The sequence below is a fragment of the Thalassophryne amazonica genome, chromosome 18 (assembly GCF_902500255.1).
Source record: "Thalassophryne amazonica chromosome 18, fThaAma1.1, whole genome shotgun sequence".
Lineage (NCBI taxonomy): Eukaryota > Metazoa > Chordata > Actinopteri > Batrachoidiformes > Batrachoididae > Thalassophryne > Thalassophryne amazonica.
In genome coordinates this window covers 41,684,716-41,705,602 of record NC_047120.1, presented here as the reverse complement: position 1 = coordinate 41,705,602, position 20,887 = coordinate 41,684,716, and the positions used below count along the sequence as shown (strand labels likewise).

The following is a 20,887-nucleotide window of genomic DNA, read 5'->3' as shown; positions in this document are numbered from 1 at the left end:
TGAATTTGGCTGCAACTCTTTTCATGGCCAAATCTTCTGTCACAGTGGAATGTGCCGAAAAAGTGCTGATGTCCACCTCTTCCGCAGTTTCTCGGATAGTCACACGACGGTCCCGCATCACCACAGCGTTCATTTTGGAAATGATCTGGTCATTTCAGCATGTTGATGGCCACCCGGAGCGTGGCGCGCTCTCCACCGTTGTGCGGACGTCTTTAAACCAGTTGTACCGCTCTTTAATCTGTGTGATGCCCATAGGATCGTCACCGAAAGCCGTCTGAATAATCCGAACGGTTTCCACCTGGCTGTTGGCCAGTTTCTGGCAAAATTTGATGCAGTTGCGCTGCTCCAGTTGTTCCACCATTTTCCTTGCAAAGAAAAAATGATGAGAGACTACACCCATCCTCACACAAAGGCTGCTTACAAGCAAATGACGCAATCGACAGGCGAGAAAAAAACTCACGCATGCGCACGAAGGTTCAAAGGTTGGCAAGAAGGTTGGCTCATGCAAGCACACGTGATTCAAATCCATCAGGTTTTGAAAAAAAAAAAAATAAATAAAACGGTCGGACAGACCTCGTACATGTGGTTTCTTATATTTTAAATCAATTTTCAAAAAAAAAAATTAAAAATGCAAAAACTTTTTTCATGTCATTATCGGGTGTTGTGAGTAGAATTTTGATGTGAAAAAAATCATTTTCATGACTTTGGAATGACACTGTAACATAAAATGTGGACAAAGTGAAGCGCTGTGAACAGTGACGCGTTACTCTAATCTGACCACTTTTTTTAGTAACGAGTAATCTAACGCGTTAATCTTTCCAAATCAGTAATCAGATTAAAGTTACTTCTCCATGTCACTGTGCGTTACTATTATTTTTCATTGTGGGTCGATAACAGCATTAAACTTGGTCCGTGGGCAGGAGGTCGGGGTTCGACTGAACTGCCCACTTTCAGCGAGCTGTGAGCTTTTAATCCGCGGTTTTTTGCAGCTGCTCGATTCGTCCTCACCTCTTAAAGCGCGGTGATCAGCACACCTGCACTGAGCTTTACAAAGACATTTTTATACGTTTTTTCCTCCTTTATTTAGAATTCTGAGCTGAGCCGCTCCGTATCTGGTCCTGTTTTCTGCATAAATAAATGTTATCCATTCTTTGTGCTCAAACGCCAAAGCAGGGGCGAATCTAGATGGAATGGGGGCGTGGGGCAGGGATGTGCCCCCCCACAACACCCCTAGATTAAAGGTGCAATTTTGAAGCCGTTTTTTACTACAACTAATATTGCTTAAAATAATAATTTTGACAAGTAAAATGTTTAGAGAGAATTTAAATGTTAGAAAAATGTTGAATTTAATAGTTACCTTTATAAACAATGTAGGCTCGAAATTGCAAGTTTTACTGTTACAGTGCTGTCAACAGTTAAATATGAGGTCAAGAAAGACGTCTTTATTTTACTTTTTATAAAACAAGTATTTATTTTCATTGAAGTCAAGAAAGGGTGACTATAAAGTGAGTTTTGGCAAAACAGGTATCATTGTCATGTTGAGGTGGCAGAGGGTTGTTGTCGGCAGCTGGGAAAAGTAACTAAAAAAGTAACTAGTAATCTAACTTAGTTACTTTTACAATTGAGTAATCAGTAAAGTAACTAAGTTACTTTTTCAAAGTAACTGTGGCAACACTGGCTGTGAATACTTTCCAGACGCGCCATATGCGTAAACTTTCTGAACTTATTTATTATGATACATCAAACAATGTTTCTATCAAATTTGGTGCTTTTACCATAAAACACACACACACATCTGTCCTGCGATAGTATATTTTTTTTTATTACAACCTTGAGCAGTTTAGGTCTTGGCTTATGTGTGCACATGGATGAATGTCCTTTAAGTTATGAAGTCAATAATGGCGTCTCTGCACTTTAGACTCCCGCCACCTTACAGCCGTAATCATGTGAAAACTGTGGCGTGTTGCTGTGCCAGTGCAAATAAAGAACGATCAACCCTGATCCTTACGTCTGCTCAAACTCTTATCAAAGACAAGTGTGACCAAACATCAACTCCAACTTTCTCCTACTCCCGACGGCACACAAACATCCTTTTGTTAGTCTTCTCCTCCTTATTCAAGGCTGTTCAAATCGTTTTTTCCGCTCCTTTTAAAGTAAGGATAAAAACAGCAAGTTAAAATAAATGGCTTGTTGTTGTACATAAATGCTGGTTTTATTGCTGGAAGGCACGTTTTGAACCTTCGTCCATGTATGCGGGAATCTCCGTGTCGGCTCGGCGGCACCTCGAACCGACTGACTGAGGACACACGTCGTTTCTCGCTCTTTTGCTTTTTAGAATTTACAGGGAGACGAGCAGATCAGCTGCTTTCTATAATATCCAGCGCTTGTTGTTAAACCACTGGTTGACCACCCCACCCCGTACCCCCCTCGCCCCCACCACCCCACCTTCTTCCAAAGCCCAGCCAGTGAGAGGTTCAGGTTACTGCAGCCACGCTCATTTTTCCATTATGAGTTCATCTGCCTGCAGAAAAAGGAAGCCGCTGGTGCAACCTGAAACCCTGGAGCACTCCACCAGGGATTCTAGTCTTTCCAGTGCCCTCCATTTTCTCAATGAAATTCCTCTGCCTCCCTCTCACAGAGAGGAGCGGAAGGAGGACGGGAGTGAAGGGAGGGAGGAGTGTAGCAGCAACAGAGAGAGAGCGAGAGAGAGAAAAACCTCTATTTTGCAGAGTGTCAGTATTGAAAGGAGTTTGGAATCAGGGAGGAGTACAGGGTAGATACAGTCAAGAAGTTTGTTTGCCTTTTGGACATTTTGTTCTTTGGTTAGCAGCGTACACTGGGGAAGCTTTGTCCTGAAAGAGAGGCCATTATGTAACAGCGAATAACATCTGAAACATGATCATAAAATCTGATTTCTCATTTCAATTAGAATTCCTCAGGAAACACTGTACCCTACTTTTATGTACAGCACTTTTTTTTTTTTTTTTTGCCAAAAAAAAAAAAAAAAGTGATAACAGTATGTGATGTCATAAGTAGAAGGTTGTGCTTCATGTTCATTGACCAGGCAGCATATTTACAGCCTGTGTTAAACCAGAGGGAATTTCAATGCTTTATTACGATCGTGTGTCATCGTCTCTGTGTTTTGCCGACTTGCCATCATCATGTTTTTGACGGTGGCAGCACTGCATCACTCACCGGGATCGTAGGAGTAGTCTGTGGGCTCCTGCTTCACCATCATGTGGGCTGATGGGAACCGGTGCAGGTGCGAGTGAGGATGCGGCACGTGTCTTGGTACATGTCCAGGCCCTGGCATATGAGCCGCCCGCTCATAAAGAGGGTCCAGGTATTCTTGCTTAAAGCTCTGCTGCAGGTACGGCATGCATGGGTCGGAGTGCTGCCGATGATACGCGCCGCCCCCACCACCCCCTGGCCCTCCGCCCCCTCCACCCCCGGTTCCACTACTGCCGTGGCCTGCCGAGACCGATGGTATGCGCTGGAAGTTTGGCCCTGGAGGGGGGAATTGGGGGCACATGGGTTCCCCTGAAGGGCCCTGATACCTGGAACTGAAAAATAAAACTTAATGATGCACACATCAGTGCACTTCGTGTGCCAAATCACCAAATTTATAAAATGTTATATTAACAAACAAATTTATTATAAGCTACATAAGTTTAATTATTTAATAGATGTTTTTACTTTTTATATCCAGTTGTGCTTGGACAAGTCAAGATGGATAAACATTTCCAAGTCACATGACTAAATTTGCATCATTAAGAAATGCAAACAATACAGTACTCTATGGAAAATCTGTCTGGAGTAGGCAGTTCTCAAAAAAACTGAGTGACAATGGAATAAAGAGACAAGTGAGGGAAGCCATCAAGGCATCAGTGGTTGTGACTGAAGAAACGGTGCATGATGCAATGTTGTCTGTTGCATCACTACTTATACAACTTGATTGTGAAATAGCACAGAAAAAGATTTTCTTTAAAAGTTGTGAAATTTTATCTTGTTTACGAGAAAACACAACCAAGACCCAAACCTAGATTTAATCAGTTTTCTGGTATGAAAGTATTTCTCTGTGAAATAGGTCATAATTGCAAAATAAACAGTTTCTCTAGTCAAAGACACCAGGGGCCTGTACTACGAAGCGGGGTTAACTTACTCAGATGTAACCCAGGGTCAACCTCTTAAACTGGGGTTGACAAAACCTGGTTTCCTCAAGTGGTGTTAATCAGTACTACAAAGCTGAATAGGATGTTGATTTGTTGAACCTGTGTTAACCTAACTGGAGTTTGTGCACGTTCACATAAAAGGGGCAGGTTGCAGCACATGTCACCATTTTTCAATGATGGCGCGGTCACCTTACTTTACCGAAGAAGAATGCTCGATTATTATGTGGAGCTACGAGGAATTTAAATTCCATGTAATGTGGAGTTGCATCAGGAAGGGCATCCGGCGTAAAACTTGTGCCAATTCAACATGCAGATCCACCTTGGATTTGCTGTGGCGACCCCAAGTGCAAACAAGGGAGCAGCCGAAGGGTTAAGGGGGAAATCGAACACATCGTCTGCCAATAAAGCAAGACAGGCTTGTTGGCAACGTATTGCTGATCGGGTAAATGCGCACGTAAAATTCAATTGTTCCCCAAATCTGTTACAGATGATTAACCTGTGGAATATCTAATATGTGTAAAAAAGTGACCTTCTTTCATTAATTACGCCCAGATGCATCACAATTCAGAAGTGGGCATAGGCCTACTAATAAATGTTAGGTTAATTTAATGTTTCCTAAATAGGCTACCTTGACTGTATGATTGCTATTCCTAATCCTGTCAATATTTCAGATGCAATAGCAGTGCCAAATGCACCTGGCAGCAGGTGAAGATGAAATATAAAAACATCCTTCAGAACGGTAGGTTTATATTCATAGATCTTCACTTAGCCTGGAAAAAGAGTTTGTTGCTCTATAAGAAAGCCCTCCGTGAAGCTAGGACATCTTTCTACTCATCACTAATTGAAGAAAATAAGAACAACCCCAGGTTTCTTTTCAGCACTGTAGCCAGGCTGACAAAGAGTCAGAGCTCTATTGAGCTGAGTATTCCATTAATTTTAACTAGTGATGACTTCATGACTTTCTTTGCTAACAAAATTTTGACTATTAGAGAAAAAATTACTCATAACCATCCCAAAGATGTATCGTTATCTTTGGCTGCTTTCAGTGATGCCGGTATTTGGTTAGACTCTTTCTCTCCGATTGTTCTGTCTGAGTTATTTTCATTAGTTACTTCATCCAAACCATCAACATGCTTATTAGACCCCATTCCTGCCAGGCTGCTCAAGGAAGTCCTACCATTATTTAATGCTTCAATCTTAAATATGATCAATCTATCTTTGTTAGTTGGTTATGTACCACAGGCCTTTAAGGTGGCAGTAATTAAACCATTACTTAAAAAGCCATCACTTGACCCAGCTATCTTAGCTAATTATAGGCCAATCTCCAACCTTCCTTTTCTCTCAAAGATTCTTGAGAGGGTAGTTGTAAAACAGCTAACTGATCACCTGCAGAGGAATGGTCTATTTGAAGAGTTTCAGTCAGGTTTTAGAATTCATCATAGTACAGAAACAGCATTAGTGAAGGTTACAAATGATCTTCTTATGGCTTCGGACAGTGGACTTATCTCTGTGCTTGTTCTGTTGGACCTCAGTGCTGCTTTTGATACTGTTGACCATAAAATTTTATTACAGAGATTAGAGCATGTCATAGGTATTAAAGGCACTGCGCTGCGGTGGTTTGAATCATATTTGTCTAATAGATTACAGTTTGTTCATGTAAATGGGGAATCTTCTTCGCAGACTAAAGTTAATTATGGAGTTCCACAAGGTTCTGTGCTAGGACCAATTTTATTCACTTTATACATGCTTCCCTTGGGCAGTATTATTAGACGGTATTGCTTAAATTTTCATTGTTACGCAGATGATACCCAGCTTTATCTATCCATGAAGCCAGAGGATACACACCAATTAGCTAAACTGCAGGATTGTCTTACAGACATAAAGACATGGATGACCTCTAATTTCCTGCTTTTAAACTCAGATAAAACTGAAGTTATTGTACTTGGCCCCACAAATCTTAGAAGCATGGTGTCTAACCAGATCGTTACTCTGGATGGCATTTCCCTGATCTCTAGTAATACTGTGAGAAATCTTGGAGTTATTTTTGATCAGGATATGTAATTCAAAGCGCATATTAAACAAATATGTAGGACTGCCTTTTTGCATTTACGCAATATCTCTAAAATCAGAAAGGTCTTGTCTCAGAGTGATGCTGAAAAACTAATTCATGCATTTATTTCCTCTAGGCTGGACTATTGTAATTCATTATTATCAGGTTGTCCTAAAAGTTCCCTAAAAAGCCTTCAGTTGGTTCAGAATGCTGCAGCTAGAGTACTGACGGGGACTAGCAGGAGAGAGCATATCTCACCCGTGTTGGCCTCTCTTCATTGGCTTCCTGTTAATTCTAGAATAGAATTTAAAATTCTTCTTCTTACTTATAAGGTTTTGAATAATCAGGTCCCATCTTATCTTAGGGACCTCGTAGTACCATGTTACCCCATTAGAGCGCTTCGCTCTCAGACTGCGGGCTTACTTGTAGTTCCTAGGGTTTGTAAGAGTAGAATGGGAGGCAGAGCCTTCAGCTTTCAGGCTCCTCTCCTGTGGAACCAGCTCCCAATTCAGATCAGGGAGACAGATACCCTCTCTACTTTTAAGATTAGGCTTAAAACTTTCCTTTTCGCTAAGGCTTATAGTTAGGGCTGGATCGGGTGACCCTGGACCATCCCTTGGTTATGTTGCTTTAGACGTAGACTGTGGGGGGGTTCCCATGATGCACTGTTTCTTTCTTTTTTTGCTCCGTATGCATCACTCTGCATTTAATCATTAGTGATCGATCTCTGCCCCCCTTCTCGGCATGTCTTTTTCCTGGTTCTTTCCCTCAGCCCCAACCAGTCTCAGCGGAAGACTGCCCCTCCCTGAGCCTGGTTCTGCTGGAGGTTTCTTCCTGTTAAAAGGGAGTTTTTCCTTCCCACTGTGGCCAAGTGCTTGCTCATAGGGGGTCGTTTTGACCGTTGGGGTTTTTCATGGTTATTGTATGGCCTTGCCTTGCAATATGGAGCGCCTTGGGGCAACTGTTTGTTGTGATTTGGCGCTATATAAGAAAAAAGTTGATTGAAGTTGATTGATAGCTTGATAAACCCCACTTCGCCTAATTAATGGACATGCATTAGACCTATTTTGATATTAGTAATTACCCGCGATTGCATAAAACCCTTCTTTGATTTGCAATGCGGATAAATGGCCAGGGAAAATGACAAATGCATCCAACAGTTTAGATAGAGCAAGTACTACCTTGCAAATCATATGACATACAGTATTCTTGCTCAGATGTTCAGCATCACCGATGGAATACATAAATTGTCCACTGGCAAAATAGGCACAAGGCACATTATCTGCTCGATCGTCGGGGCATTGCTACACTGTAAAAAATGACTTTTGTACAGGAAAACGCTGGCAGCTGTGGTTACCAGGGAATTCCTGTAAAACATACAGCAGCACAGTAGATAACATTACAGACATAATATGTATATGGATTTACAGTGAATGAACCACGGCTGACTCACAATAAAATAACTTAAATCCACAAACAAGAGCTCTCTTTTTTTGTATATTTAACTGCTGTATTTTTTTTTACAGGAATTCCCTGGTAATCACAGCTGCCAGTGTTTTCCTGTAGAAACAACAGTCTTTTTTTACAGTGTACGATGGGTGATGTTACAGACGTCTGGCCCGATCAGCTGACAAAGATAACGAATTCCCTCGGCTGAGAATCTATATCTTTCATAGAGAATATCGTCCGGGTATGTCAGTGGATTCTGGCGGTCTTTAAAAACCCTCGCCCTGCGAAGACAGCCCCTCACAATTTGTGCCCCAATATCAAACGGATCATCCAGGTAGGCTGGCATTGTCTTCGAAGTGATTGAAGGTGGATGGACGGTATTTATAAAGGGAGTGGTTAAGCGAAAACCTCAAGCTAACCAAGAACATAACCTGCTCGGAGCAGGTTTGGCACACAGCATAAATTGCCCGCTTCGTAGTACAGGCCCCAGATGTCTAAAGCTCATTAGAGTTGTCTGGGTGATTTGGTGGCTTCCCTAATTTGCTTCCTTCTTGCGTGGTTACTTGGTTTTTGATAACTAACTACTCCAGAGGTACCATACAGTACCACACCCTGTGGATTCCTTAATAATTAACATACAAGTCCAAGACATAATCAGTAACTTTGAAATGTTTATGTATCCATCCCCTCACTTATCTAAACAAAACTGTTAAGGTGATATGTCTACAAAATAATCCTTATGTTTAATATTTTTACATACGTATGTATAGGCTCTGAAACTAGAGGGACTGTAATCACTCCAATGGTTAATGCAATATCACCACAAATTAAAGGTGAAAGTTTGCATTATAAGCACAGCCTAATGGTTTCATTTCAATTCAAATGTAGTCGTGTAAAGAGGAAAAAGGAATGAAATCACTACTGTTCAAATATCTGCAGACCTGACAGTACGTTATCTAAGTAAATGCAAAATATGTGCTTTGATGTGTCACCTGGTATTGATGGGGTAAGTATTGCTAGGCAGTGGCTGAGAGGTGGCAGCAGGGTTCATGAAGCCAGCGTCGGGCCGTCCGGCCGCGGCAGATTTGGGGGAGTAGTGCTGCTGCATAGGAGACATGGGGGTCCCTGGACAGGAGCTCTTAGCTCCCCCTGCAGCCCTTTTCTGCTCATAGGCACTGCGGGACACAGAACATATGTGAAAAACCTTCACGCAAAAAAATCAAACAAACAAAAAAGAGCACACATGTTGAACATGTTAGGACACGGCTTCATTGAGGAGTGGTACTAGTTTTACTAATTTTTTCAGTGAGGATGACAAACGGAGCTAATGGGAGCTCTGAAGAGTAGATGTTATTGGTCTTTTAGTTGGGCTGCATTATTTATGACGGCTGCTCGCTGCCGTTTTTCTCATCATTGTTGTTACATGTCATTGAACAAGAACAACTGCCCTTGACAGGAGAAAGTAAATATCAACTCTGCCAAGTGGGTAATACGTCAGTGCTTCAAATCACATGGAAACATTATGGACTGATGTTTATGAAATCCGATGGAACATTGATTATGGGAAACTTGTAAAGCCTGTTGATGAACAAACCAAGATTTATTTCTTTTTGAAAGCTATTTCTTTAACAAAAAAAAAAACAACCCTTTATTTATTTATTTATACAGCACTTTAAAGTAAAAAAAAACAAAAAAAAAAAAACTGTGCCAAACCTGAAACAATGTTAAATCAGAATTTTTGTTTTTAAGAAATAATATAAAATCCTAACGCTAATACTAAATGGTAGAAAACAGACCCAACACTGGCCTTAAAGCAACAGTATATAGGATTTAGTGCCATCTAGTGGCGAGGTTGCAGAATCCATTCTGCCACCGGCCACAATTTTGTTTCCCCTTCACATTTTCAGTTCTTTGATTATGGGGATTCATGCTCCCTTGCCTTCGCTTGAGACTCCCCCCATTTCACAAAAATAAGGGTTCTCAAACTTGCTAGGTTGTACTAGTAACCAGTAGACAGTGTACATGGGAGCAACCACTGATTCCTCTCCTTCAATCTTTCAATGATTGTGGCCAAGTCGTTAGTGTGCTTGTTTTTAGTGCGGAAGGTTCCCTGTTCAAACCTCACCCCTGCCCATTTCTCCACGTAATATGGAGTTGCATCACCATTTTTCAATGATGGCGCGGTCACCTTACTTTACCGAAGAAGAATGCTCGATTATTATGCGGAGCTACGGGGAATTTAAATTCCATGTAATGTGGAGTTGCGTCAGGAAGGGCATCCGGTGTAAAACTTGTGCCAAATCAACATGCAGATCCACGTTGGATCTGCTGTGGTGACTGAGTGTGAAAAACAAGAGAGCAGCTGAAGGGACTTACTTCAACGGAAAACCTGCCCCATCCTGAGAGAACAGCATTTTGTTCAACCCACAAACAACAACAAAAATACAATTAAGTCACTAAATATCTTTTAAAGTACAGTTAACTGCAAAATGCTTAAGGTGAAATAACTAGCTGCGTTTCAATTTAGGGGCCACATCCTTCCAAGACTGCGACCTGTGAAGATCAAGCCTTCTGAGACCACAAAGACGGGAATAAACCATTCTGAAATGTCTAGCCCACAGTGCATTTTGAGATGATGTTTTTTAAAAATTTACCAATCAATTTGTCTCGGGAATAAAAAAAAAAAAAAAAAAAAATGTCCAAGAACTCTTAGGATACTTTCTGGCCATGAAGGATATATATACACATGTTGTAGCCTTTGTTTTCCGGGGAAAGAAGGTTACATTCGTCGGCTGCATTCCAAGGAGCCTTTGAAATGAGACAGCCTTGTTGTGTCACTATGATGCAAGCGGTTGATGAATACAGTTTAAGAAGGAGGCAGCCCCTGAATTGAGGCACAGCTTGTGTTCCCTTTTGGCCTACTGTATCAACATGGCAGTGCAAAAATGGCATCGACAACGAGGCGGCCTACTGCCAAGTTGATATGAAGGGCTCATTCCAAATTTAAGAAAACATCATTTATCTGGTGCACAACAGATCGTGATGATCCCCCTCTGCTGATAAACACCCCAAACTTTACAGAAAATGCTTAAAATGTCATCTTTTTGGTCTGTTTTTGATGTGGTACCTGGCATAAAGGCACTGCTCTCCACTGGGGTAGCTGAAGTTCTGCTTATGGCTACAGGACTGGGTGGGGTCGGAGCCCGGACTCTGCGGTTCCTTCTTGATAGTGACTGGAGGGCTGTGAAATGCCACCGCTGCAGAGACAGTAAACAGAAACAGAGATGAGGGTTGGCGCACACGCCAGGCTTTGTGTAAGCTCACATTCAGCCCTGCCTCGATACTGGCTGCCGTTGAGCTCAAAGGCAAAAGCAAATACTTCAGACGGCGCAGGAATCTTTCCTACGTGCCATCCAAATCTCTTAAATGACTGTCAGCTACAAAACACGGAGGCAGCAGACGGACACGCCGAGAAGAACGGCACACAAACACACGTCTTCAGTCGGAGGCTCGACGTGTCCTCGTCCACTTTTCCTCACTCTCCCAGACACAATAACAGCCAAAACTTCCTCCGTCAAAGTCGAGCTCAAATCTAAACAACTCCACGGGCCAGAGAGATGTCTGTGGACTGATGAAAGCCAATGTCACACTTGTGTTACAACAGCATATACACATCCCTCTCTGTCTAAGCATTCTTCCTGTTGGTATCCAGATGTTAGCTGTTGTTTGTGGGCAAACATCTTGTGGAATTTAAACACTCAATAATACCAGGCATTAAGTATTTCGTCAACATTGGCACACGTGGCTGCATTTTTACTGCCCCCCCGCCAGAGGAATCCCATCGACGCTGGCCTGTCCGTCAAGCTGACCAGCTTCAGGGAACCTTTGACCTGCCGGTCACAGAAAGCGCCCAAAGTGGGAGTTTCAAACTGTGCCGAGGGCTCGTGTTTATTATGCGAGGGGAGGTTTTTACCCGGACAACTGTACAGGATGTTTTTCTGGTCCCGACATGGTAAACAGCAGCAGCTGTGCACTTCCAGCTGGGGAGGCCTACATTCATGTGCACACACCGAGGAATGTGCATGTAGTGACTGTGGGGTTGGGAGAGCAGACAACATGGAAAGCTCAGCCCAGGTAATTATATGCTGCAGTTCATTCACAAAAAAGGAGGAAGAAAAAAAAAAAAAAGAAGCCTGGATGACCATACACAACCCGAGAGTACGGATCCTGTCGAGGTGCACCGGCATTGTTGCAGAAAACCTTTTTTTTAAGGCGTGACAGTTAAATTTGTTGAACTCTGACCCAAGTGGCTGCAGGCAGTTATACCAAAAACCCTATGTTGGAATTTGTACAAATTTACAACAATAAGTAAGTTCTCAAATGAGCCCAAGGCAGGTTGGTGAAACAGCCCTCAGCCGAGGTGCGCCGCGTTACAAAAGCGATCTGTCTGCCAGGTGTGAGAGTATCTTAAAACATACCTAACATGCCTGACATCAGGGTGTATGTGAGGCATTACTGTAAAGCACTGAGTGTCTGATGCAGATGGAAAAGTGCCATATAAATGCAATCCATTTACTATTTACCTGTACTAGATTAGAATGGATAGAACTTTATTAATCCCTTGGGAAGACACCCTCAGGGAAACTGAGGTTCTAGTAGCATTGTATAGAAGCACACAGGGTAAGAAGCACACAGAGTATCAAATGGAAAGTAGAAAAAAACAATTTGCAAATATAAATATAAACACACAAATATAAATACCAGGCATACTGATCGCTACTGCTGTTCCTCTCCTTCCCAACCTCTGTCTTCCCGTTACTCCTCCTCCCCCCGTGTGAGGGGTTGTACAGGTTGATGACCCGAGGGACAAAGGAGTTTTTAAGTCTGTGGGTGAAGAGGCTCTGATGACACCAATGTGACATGGCATTGTCCCCCTCCTCAGATCCCTTTATGGCACCACTAAAACTTTGAATGCGCCAGTAACTCATGTTATATACTACTCATTCTTACAACACTACTTTATGTATTACTGATAAGTGATGGAGGTGCAACATCAGGCAAGAAATACCATAAATGCAGGATTCTTGACAAATTTATGCACTGAATTGGCTGCAAGAACTAATCAAATGGGAGTTCCCATTTTACAGTAGGAAGTGACATCACACCATTGTTTCCAGGTTATCCATTGCGTCCAACAGACATTCCTGAGCCCTCGGTATGACGAGGTTGGGTGGCCAGTTGCTTTCCACACCAGCTCATACCTCTCGAGTTCAAATTAATCAGGTGGTTTAGGCTTTAGTGCTTCAGCACCACCAGGAGGACATGTACCAGCTGCAGCCAGGACTTGAAATAGGAAGAGATGAAGCTGTGTACAGGGATGAATGTGTTATCTTATCTTATTGCCACCATGACCCAGGTCTTGATGAGCTATGAAAAGCAGATGTATAAGATAATATTTGTATGTAGTATAGTTCAACTGGATTCTTCATCTCAAAATTTCTTCCTGTGTGCGGTCACACACCTTTCATGGCGTGCATATGAATGGGAGTTATCATTATAAAGCAATGTGAGCATCTGCAATGGATGGAAAATAACTAGAAATACAGTCATTTTTACCATTTCTACATGGGATGCAGTCCATTATAGGTTATTGCCCACCCACTGGCTGGTAACCACTTAAGTTGTAAATCCAATTTACGTTACTCTGCATCCGCCACCACGCAGAGCCCTCTGAGTCATTGCAAACCCTCTCTGAGACCCTCTCTGTAGCTTGACGTGCACCTCCCAAAAACGAAACTGCACGTCCAAACAACACAGATCGCATGGGCTGTGATTGGTCACTTTTCCAGTTTCACTATGTCGACTTCTGTCATATTTAAAAGTGTTTGCAGTCTGCAATTAAATTTTTATTGTGGGTCAAATAGAGGAACATTTGGCAGAAAGTCTACAAATATGATCACTTTTATAGCATGATGTTGTAAAACTACAAAGACGCTCAAAACGACCAGCAATTCATGGAGGGAAATTAAATGCAATGTTGGTTTAGAGGTTGATGGTTGTATGAAGAAGTGGAGGTTGTTGACGGACAAATTTGTCCATCTCAAGAAAAAAATATGACTGTGGTCATCATATTCTTCACGTCGTGCCTTCTACTCTTCTTGCAGCAAATTGCATTATGACACCCACCGGAATGACTGAGAAAGTCAAAAGTGTCACACTGACATCAACGCGATTATGTGGCCATGGAGTTATGGAGTTGTAGAAGCACAAAAAGAGCTTTACAGTTCAGTGGACTGGGATGATGCTGATATCCTGTCTTACCCAAGGACGCACACAGGTCATATGATCAGGAATTGAATCTCGGTCTGTGTATAGTTTGTTAGTCCAACGGCAATCCCAGTGTGCTATTGTGGAAAACTGAAGGACAAGCATGAACAAAGTACAAGAAGAAAAAGTGCCATTCTGATGTACATCATGATCAGCCAAGATCAGTCAAGGTTTTTCCTGAAACTCTTCCCGTTTACATCCAGATCTAAACATCGTTTCTCTTTAACCTGCTCACCTTTGAGAGAAAAGGGGAACAAGTCCTCCATGATAAAGAGTTTAAACATGTAACATCGCTGCTCATCATCATAACCTTCCTATTTTAACTCTGTGCTCACTCTCCCACGGCAGGCAGACAGGTGAGGAAGCGATGGCTTTAGCGGAGGATCAACAGGATTAGAGAGCATTTACCCAGATTTCCCAGACAGACGCAACAGGATTCCATCCTGCTCTAAGTCTCCAACAGCTCGCCTGCTCATACACCGAGGGCGGCACATGACTGCGAGTCTAATGACGCCAGCGTGTTTGTCCTCTGGCATTCTCCCTCTTCTCTACTATGAACTGCAAACAATACTCAGAGTACACAAGCCACTCACAATGCCAAAAGTCCAGCCGCTAATGCAATTGGCAGGAATAAAGCCCTTGTTGTGGTGCTCGCTTTTATGAGGATGTTCCATTTCAAACACTGCAGCCTGGGAACAGTGTCCGCTGTATACAGAGGGGGCGTTGTACATGTGTACGTGCTGGATAAGTCTGTGGTCCTCTCTGGCTTATTTAATGTGGTGACTGAGCAGCAGACAGCTTTCTCTCTCTGTTTATGGGTTCTACTTGGTTTTCCAATTAGGTACAGTTGGTTGATGATTGTAGGACCTGTGTACTGACCCAACTAATTCACTGAATGGGGCAAAAATAAATAAATTACTCAAAATGTTCCTTCAGTCCTTTGTCTGACTGCATGAGCTTCTGCAGGCACTAGATTTTCAGGGGCCGTTGGTGGTGCAGGCTCAGGGTGCTTTCACACCTGCCTGGTTTGGCCCAGACCGTTGGACTTCTCAATTTGGTGCAAACCAAAATAGCATGTGTGAAAGCTGCCTTAGACCACGGTCCAGACCAGAGGACCAAAACATGGTCCTTTGGTCAAGCTGAACCATAATCTAGAGATTTTGTAGTGTGAAAATACTTTCTGGATAGTTTGGACCATTTAGAGGAAGTTGAGGATGATTATCGTCACCCATTAAACGGCGGAAGAAGAAAAGAAACCCAGCCAAGAGCCATGGGAGCACATGGGGGAAGCAGGAGCGGACATTTATAATTAGGATATGATCATTTTAAAAATACCATAATAATAATAAAGGTGTACCTGCAACAAAATTCATCTGTTCATTCATTTTTTTTTCCCTTATTCAAACAAGCCAACATCAGATGCAGTCATGTCCACAAACAGGTCGATGTCAGGTTTGGGGAGTCACAGCCTAAAAAGATGAGGATGTCAGGGTGTAAATACATCATGTATATTTGTTTAGTGTAAATGCAGAATTACAATTTGAAACCAAACTAACCGGACCAAATGTATAAAAATATGAACACTGGCAAAGATCTTGTTCTGGACTTTCAGGTGTGAAAAATGCCTTTAAAATTTGGGGTCAAATAAAGTTTCTGTTGGTTTTAATGCAACACTGTCAGGAACTTAAGTGCTTCCTTGAAAAAAGGCTTTATTATTAGTAGTATTTTAAAATGAAATTAAACTTACCACTAGTATCAACCACTGAGCCTTCAGAACAGATCTTGAACTTATTTGGGTTTCCATTTGCTCCAAATGAATGTTTTTTCCCCTGAAAATGACCAACAATTCCCATTTTGACCTATGTCCCCAGTGAAATGACCTTCCACTCTATGTCACGAACCACTGAGGCTTAATAGCAGATTTGTTCTCAAATTACTCAGGTGACAAGTTTATATTTACCCAACATTTTCTTTACTCATCATTTTTCTGGAAAGTCCTGTTTCACATTTTAGCCCCAGTAACTGACTCCTTACTGCATTTGAGTAACAGGCCAACAAAATCCTTCAGTTGAACACAAACTTAACAGGACGTAAAGAATCACACTTGAACATCTCTCGATTTTGGGTGATTAATGCAGAAAGGAAATGGGTTTATATATCTGGCATAATGTAACACTAAAATTTAAATTAATATAAAATACAGATGGTCCAAAAAGAAGTAGTTTGTTCAACAAATACATTAAAATCAGTTTCAGCAAAAACTATTTATAGCTACGAGTGATGCATGAAATCTTTCCATTTATACAATCGTTAAATCTAAAGTAGCTCTGCTTTGTGATATATTGGAGTAAATTCTTCCTCTTGAGTTTTCTGCTTAAGTTTACCGTGCACGAACAGTCCTGTTAATGGCCCCCATCAGAGTTCTGTGGTTCACTTTCGCCTCACTTCCTTTTATTTGGGCCAACGAGACCTCTTTGCTTTGTTTAAAGTTACGTCACACTTTCATAGAGATCCTCGTATTTCATATGTTCTTTTCAGTACTGAAGGGCTGCAGTTTGTGAATTTATACCTGGAACATGACGGCCCTGAAAGGTGTTAGAGATGACAAGACGGATACGGTACACATAAGCCTTTCAAAACAGACCATTGTGCATCCTGAGATAGCCCAGAGGTTCAGTTTCTGTGCATACAGTTCTCTATTTTGGAGTATTTACGTGCCTGCTTGTGACTTCCTGTGCATTACTGCTCCTCTGGCTGAAATCTATCCACGCTCGGCTCTGAATGGAGCTAATCCGAAACAGATAAGGTCAGAGGGCTCCTCCTCACTGCAGACTTGTCTTATCTCCTCCTCCCTTATTTCGTGGCATTCTGTACCATCTCCCATTCACACCCCCTGCATACAGCGATGACCCACAGCTAAAGGCAGGGTGGAGATGGACTTTTACATATGCAAATGGAGGCTCTTAGAGGGGGAGGATGCAGGGTAAAAGGTGATGGTCATGGGTGAGTGCTTTAGGAAGTACAGGGATCACTGCGTGGGGGAGGCCCTATTCAACAGACACCCACCACAAACAAATGTCAGGAGCAAGAACAACACCTCCTCCACCCACACCACTCACATCCCTCACAATGGACCTCCATACACAGGTTGTGGGAACATGCAGGGGAGAAAAAGTTTTCTTGCATGAGGCCAGAAATTCGAGATAGTATTTTTATTTTCAGGTTAGTTCACTGGAGCTGCCCAGTACAGAGCAGCTCCACTGGAGTTGTTGGGGATTAATAATTAATTAAGTGGACAGAATCCCAAATCCTTATTACAAAAGTGGACAAAATCCCAGTCTCATGAATAAATATGAATATAAAATATAATAAGGTTAAATATAATTCTAATCCAATTACATTTTTTTCCACAAATCTGATTGGTTAATCATGTGAGATTTCAGACTGTATAATATCGGGGTAACGGTAGCAAAATATTTGACCGTTTCTCATTTGGATGCAGTACGCCGCGCCCTGACCGGTGTTCTGACAAGATGTCATTCCTGTGTCACAACTGCGTATGCACAATATTGTTGGGACGCAGAACTGTCGACTTATGTGACGAGATGCACAATTCCACAGAACACCGGCCGCGTGTGCTGCTAGCTGTTAGCGCTGTTAACCGAGAGCGAGAGAAAGCCGCGTTCCGCCACAAAAGTATTCATGTGGATTCCGATACAGAATTACCGTTTCACGTTTGATTGATTTTCAAATTTGATGGATTACTCCGAGCCGCGACCGCTGTTGAAGCGACGCTGCCTCACGGTAAGCCTCGCTGACTGAATTACCTACGGAAAAATTAACCGTGCAAACGATGAAATTGGATTAGAATGGGAATAACCCCCTTGTGTCTGATGATTTGCAGATGTTGATACTGTTATACAGTCGCAAATATCCGTTTTACCGGCTCCGTGTGACCATATAACCAGCATGAATGTCCGCAAATCAGACACAACAGGGTTATTCCCTAATAATTTCTGGTTATAATAATGGTGAATAATATATTTGTTTCCTTTTTGCCTTTGTATTTTGGTTTGTTAATAGTGCTACATTTGTATTGTGTGTGATTGTGTTTGCATTTAAATATTGTATGATGTACGGGGTGGGCGTTTATAAGCTTCTGCCCACACCCTTTCAGTTGCATTGTTGGGTTATTTGTTTGTTATTTGTTTGAGTTTGTTTTATATGTTTAAATTTGTGTTTTTTTATATGTCTTATAAATTACAGACTCTGTTGCTGTTGTAGTTGCTGCAGTTGCTGCTGCTGCTGCTGCTGCTGCTGCTGCTATTTCTGTCGCTGAATAAAAAATAAATAAATTCAAAATTCAAATTCAAATATAAAGTATAACAGGGTTATGGTTAAATATAAATATAACATATAATAGTGTACTACAATAATGTAGCTGACACCTCTAAACAACTATGGTGTCATCTCAACACAGTGCTCAGGTTTTGGCACCTGATAATCTGATCACTACTTTGAAAAAGCTGAAACCTTAACAAGTGAGATGGAACTTTTGAATGAGACTGGGATTTTGTACATTTCTGTAGTAAGGGATTTGGGATTCTGTCCACTGGGATTTTGTCATGGAATCTAGGTCTAAATGCGTATTTGTTCCATCCACCCATTAAACCAGCTGATTCTAATTAGTTCAACTCTTAAGGCAGGTAGATGAGCTAGTCAATGAAATCACATTTTAGCTGAACAGATAGAAGCAATAAATGGAAGGACTTTTACTCACTGAAGAGTCTGATCACAGGTTACTTCCCAAACCAAGGCCAGTGCCCACATACAGCTGGATGGACAGACTATGTAGGTTAAGGATGTATGCACACTAAACCCAGGTGCCTTGGACCGTGCCTGAACAAGTCTTTAACACCCCCACTCCCCTTTCGGCCAGCTCTCAAACTGCACTCCACATTCAGGACCTGAGCATTTCTACATCAACACGATGTGACTTTGGTTTTGAGAACGTGTGCTCCACACACTGCAATAATGGAGCTAATCATTTAAAGATACAGAGTGTAGCCCTATTCAAATGAGACTAGGTTTACTTAAGGGGGTGAGGTAATAATAGTTATGACTGCATAGCATGGGATAAGGAAACAATAAATGACAGATGGGAGTGGATGCTCAATAAACAGGCAAGACGCCATGCCGTCATACCTAAAACAAAAAGTCTTCTACATTTTATTTGTTCTCAGCTCTGAATGAAAGGATGGATTCATTTACTCACGCAGCTTCAAGTTTTCTGTCTATTTATTTTCTTTGTTCTGGCCTGCGCTCACTCCTTGTGCCCAAAGCAGTTCAGGCGGACTGACCACTGCTCATACAGACATAAACAAATACTTCCCATTCCAGTGACTTTTTTTTTAAAGCTGCATACACAGCTGTGGTCTTTGCAGTGCACATTACGAACATGAAAAAGCAAGTAATCTAAAGCTGCACAGTGTGTTGCCCAAATGCATCCTTTTACACACCTCCATGCTTGAAATAAATGGCAGAAAATTCATTTTACATAGTCTCACATGTTCATATGGAATTAATATGGAAGCCTGAGATCATTTTTAAGTATCAGTTTATACCATGTAAAAGGTGCCGAAATAGTTACCAACACAGAAATTAATAAAATTGAGTGACGTGACATTTCAATGTTTACAAATACCGAGAATCTCTGGTAATGATAACCTTACCCCACATCTCATGTAAAATTTATGCCCCCTCCCCATGTCATGTCCAAATGAATTATGCAATAAGGGATTTAGCAATCAAACATACTACACCCATGACAAGATTTTCATGAAGGCAGCAGATGATGAGAAAATATTTTGCAGCTTTGCTCATATTCATCAGTTAGGTAAGAAACAAGATCCAAGACTGTATGAGCCAAGTAGTAATAATAATAATAATAATAATAATTATAATAATAGCTAGAATTGTTAAATTGAACAGTTGCATCAGTGACGTAATGTCTGACTTCCATGCTCTCTTCCTGATCACACTACATGTGGCCGCAGATAAGACCAGCTGGACCGTGCTCCAGACCGCCTCTGAAAGTTGGGTCAAATGTACCAGTGGGCCGGCCGTAGCCACAGCCAAGAGCATTCACACCTGTCAAACAAATTAGGCTTTAGAGTGTAATGCACTTTGGTGCGGACAAGTGGCTAGCGCGAGTACACCTGAAGTATCTTGTCCAAAGCCACTCCCCTCAAATGGGATTTGAACTGGCATCTGTTTCATACCTGATCTCACTGAATGACTGTCCACATTATATACATCAACTGACCAGATTTGATTTGTGTACCTGTGTTGCAATCCTCATCTGCCATTTTATCCACATAACATGTGCCAAAGCCCAACGTGGATCCGTGCTGGATCCGTTGTGGCAACCCTGAACGAATGGAAGCAGCCAAAAGATAAACAACATGGTGAATTTATATTTTTAAATTCATATATTATACACTGTTCGACAAGGCGTGCTGTCAGGTGATGGTTGGATTGGTCAAACGAGTAATATGTAAAACAAGCATGCCAACTCCAAACTCAATGTGCTTTATGAAAGTCATGTCAAAAAAATGGTCACACCCAATGCAGAATGTGGAATAAAAAGCTTTAGCAAAGACACGTCCGGAATCCGATCTGAGCATTCAGACCAAAATGGATTCCCCCCAAAAAATGTGATTTGATATTTCGAGCATGTAAATGAGTTCCCTGACACCACATTACGGAACCACCTTGGGTCCCGAATGGCAACTATCCAGACAATCGATAATCTCCACCTCTCAAAAGTAACCATCCATCTATCTACCGCAGTCATGTGGAACGTGGGCATTCTCTTTTCTGCTCCAGC

The 20,887-nt window shown here is 41.8% G+C and overlaps 1 protein-coding gene across 1 annotated transcript in view; it reads right to left on the bottom strand.

Annotated features, from left to right (window-relative positions):
* Positions 1–20,887, bottom strand: part of etv4 (ETS variant transcription factor 4) — a 70,405-nt gene that overhangs the window by 19,029 nt on the left and 30,489 nt on the right. The window contains exons 5-7 of the mRNA XM_034194198.1: positions 10,799–10,928; positions 8,664–8,846; positions 3,196–3,563 (exon numbers count right to left, since the gene is read on the bottom strand). Coding sequence (XP_034050089.1) covers positions 3,196–3,563; positions 8,664–8,846; positions 10,799–10,928 — 681 coding nt within the window. The remainder of the gene's footprint in view (positions 1–3,195; positions 3,564–8,663; positions 8,847–10,798; positions 10,929–20,887) is intronic.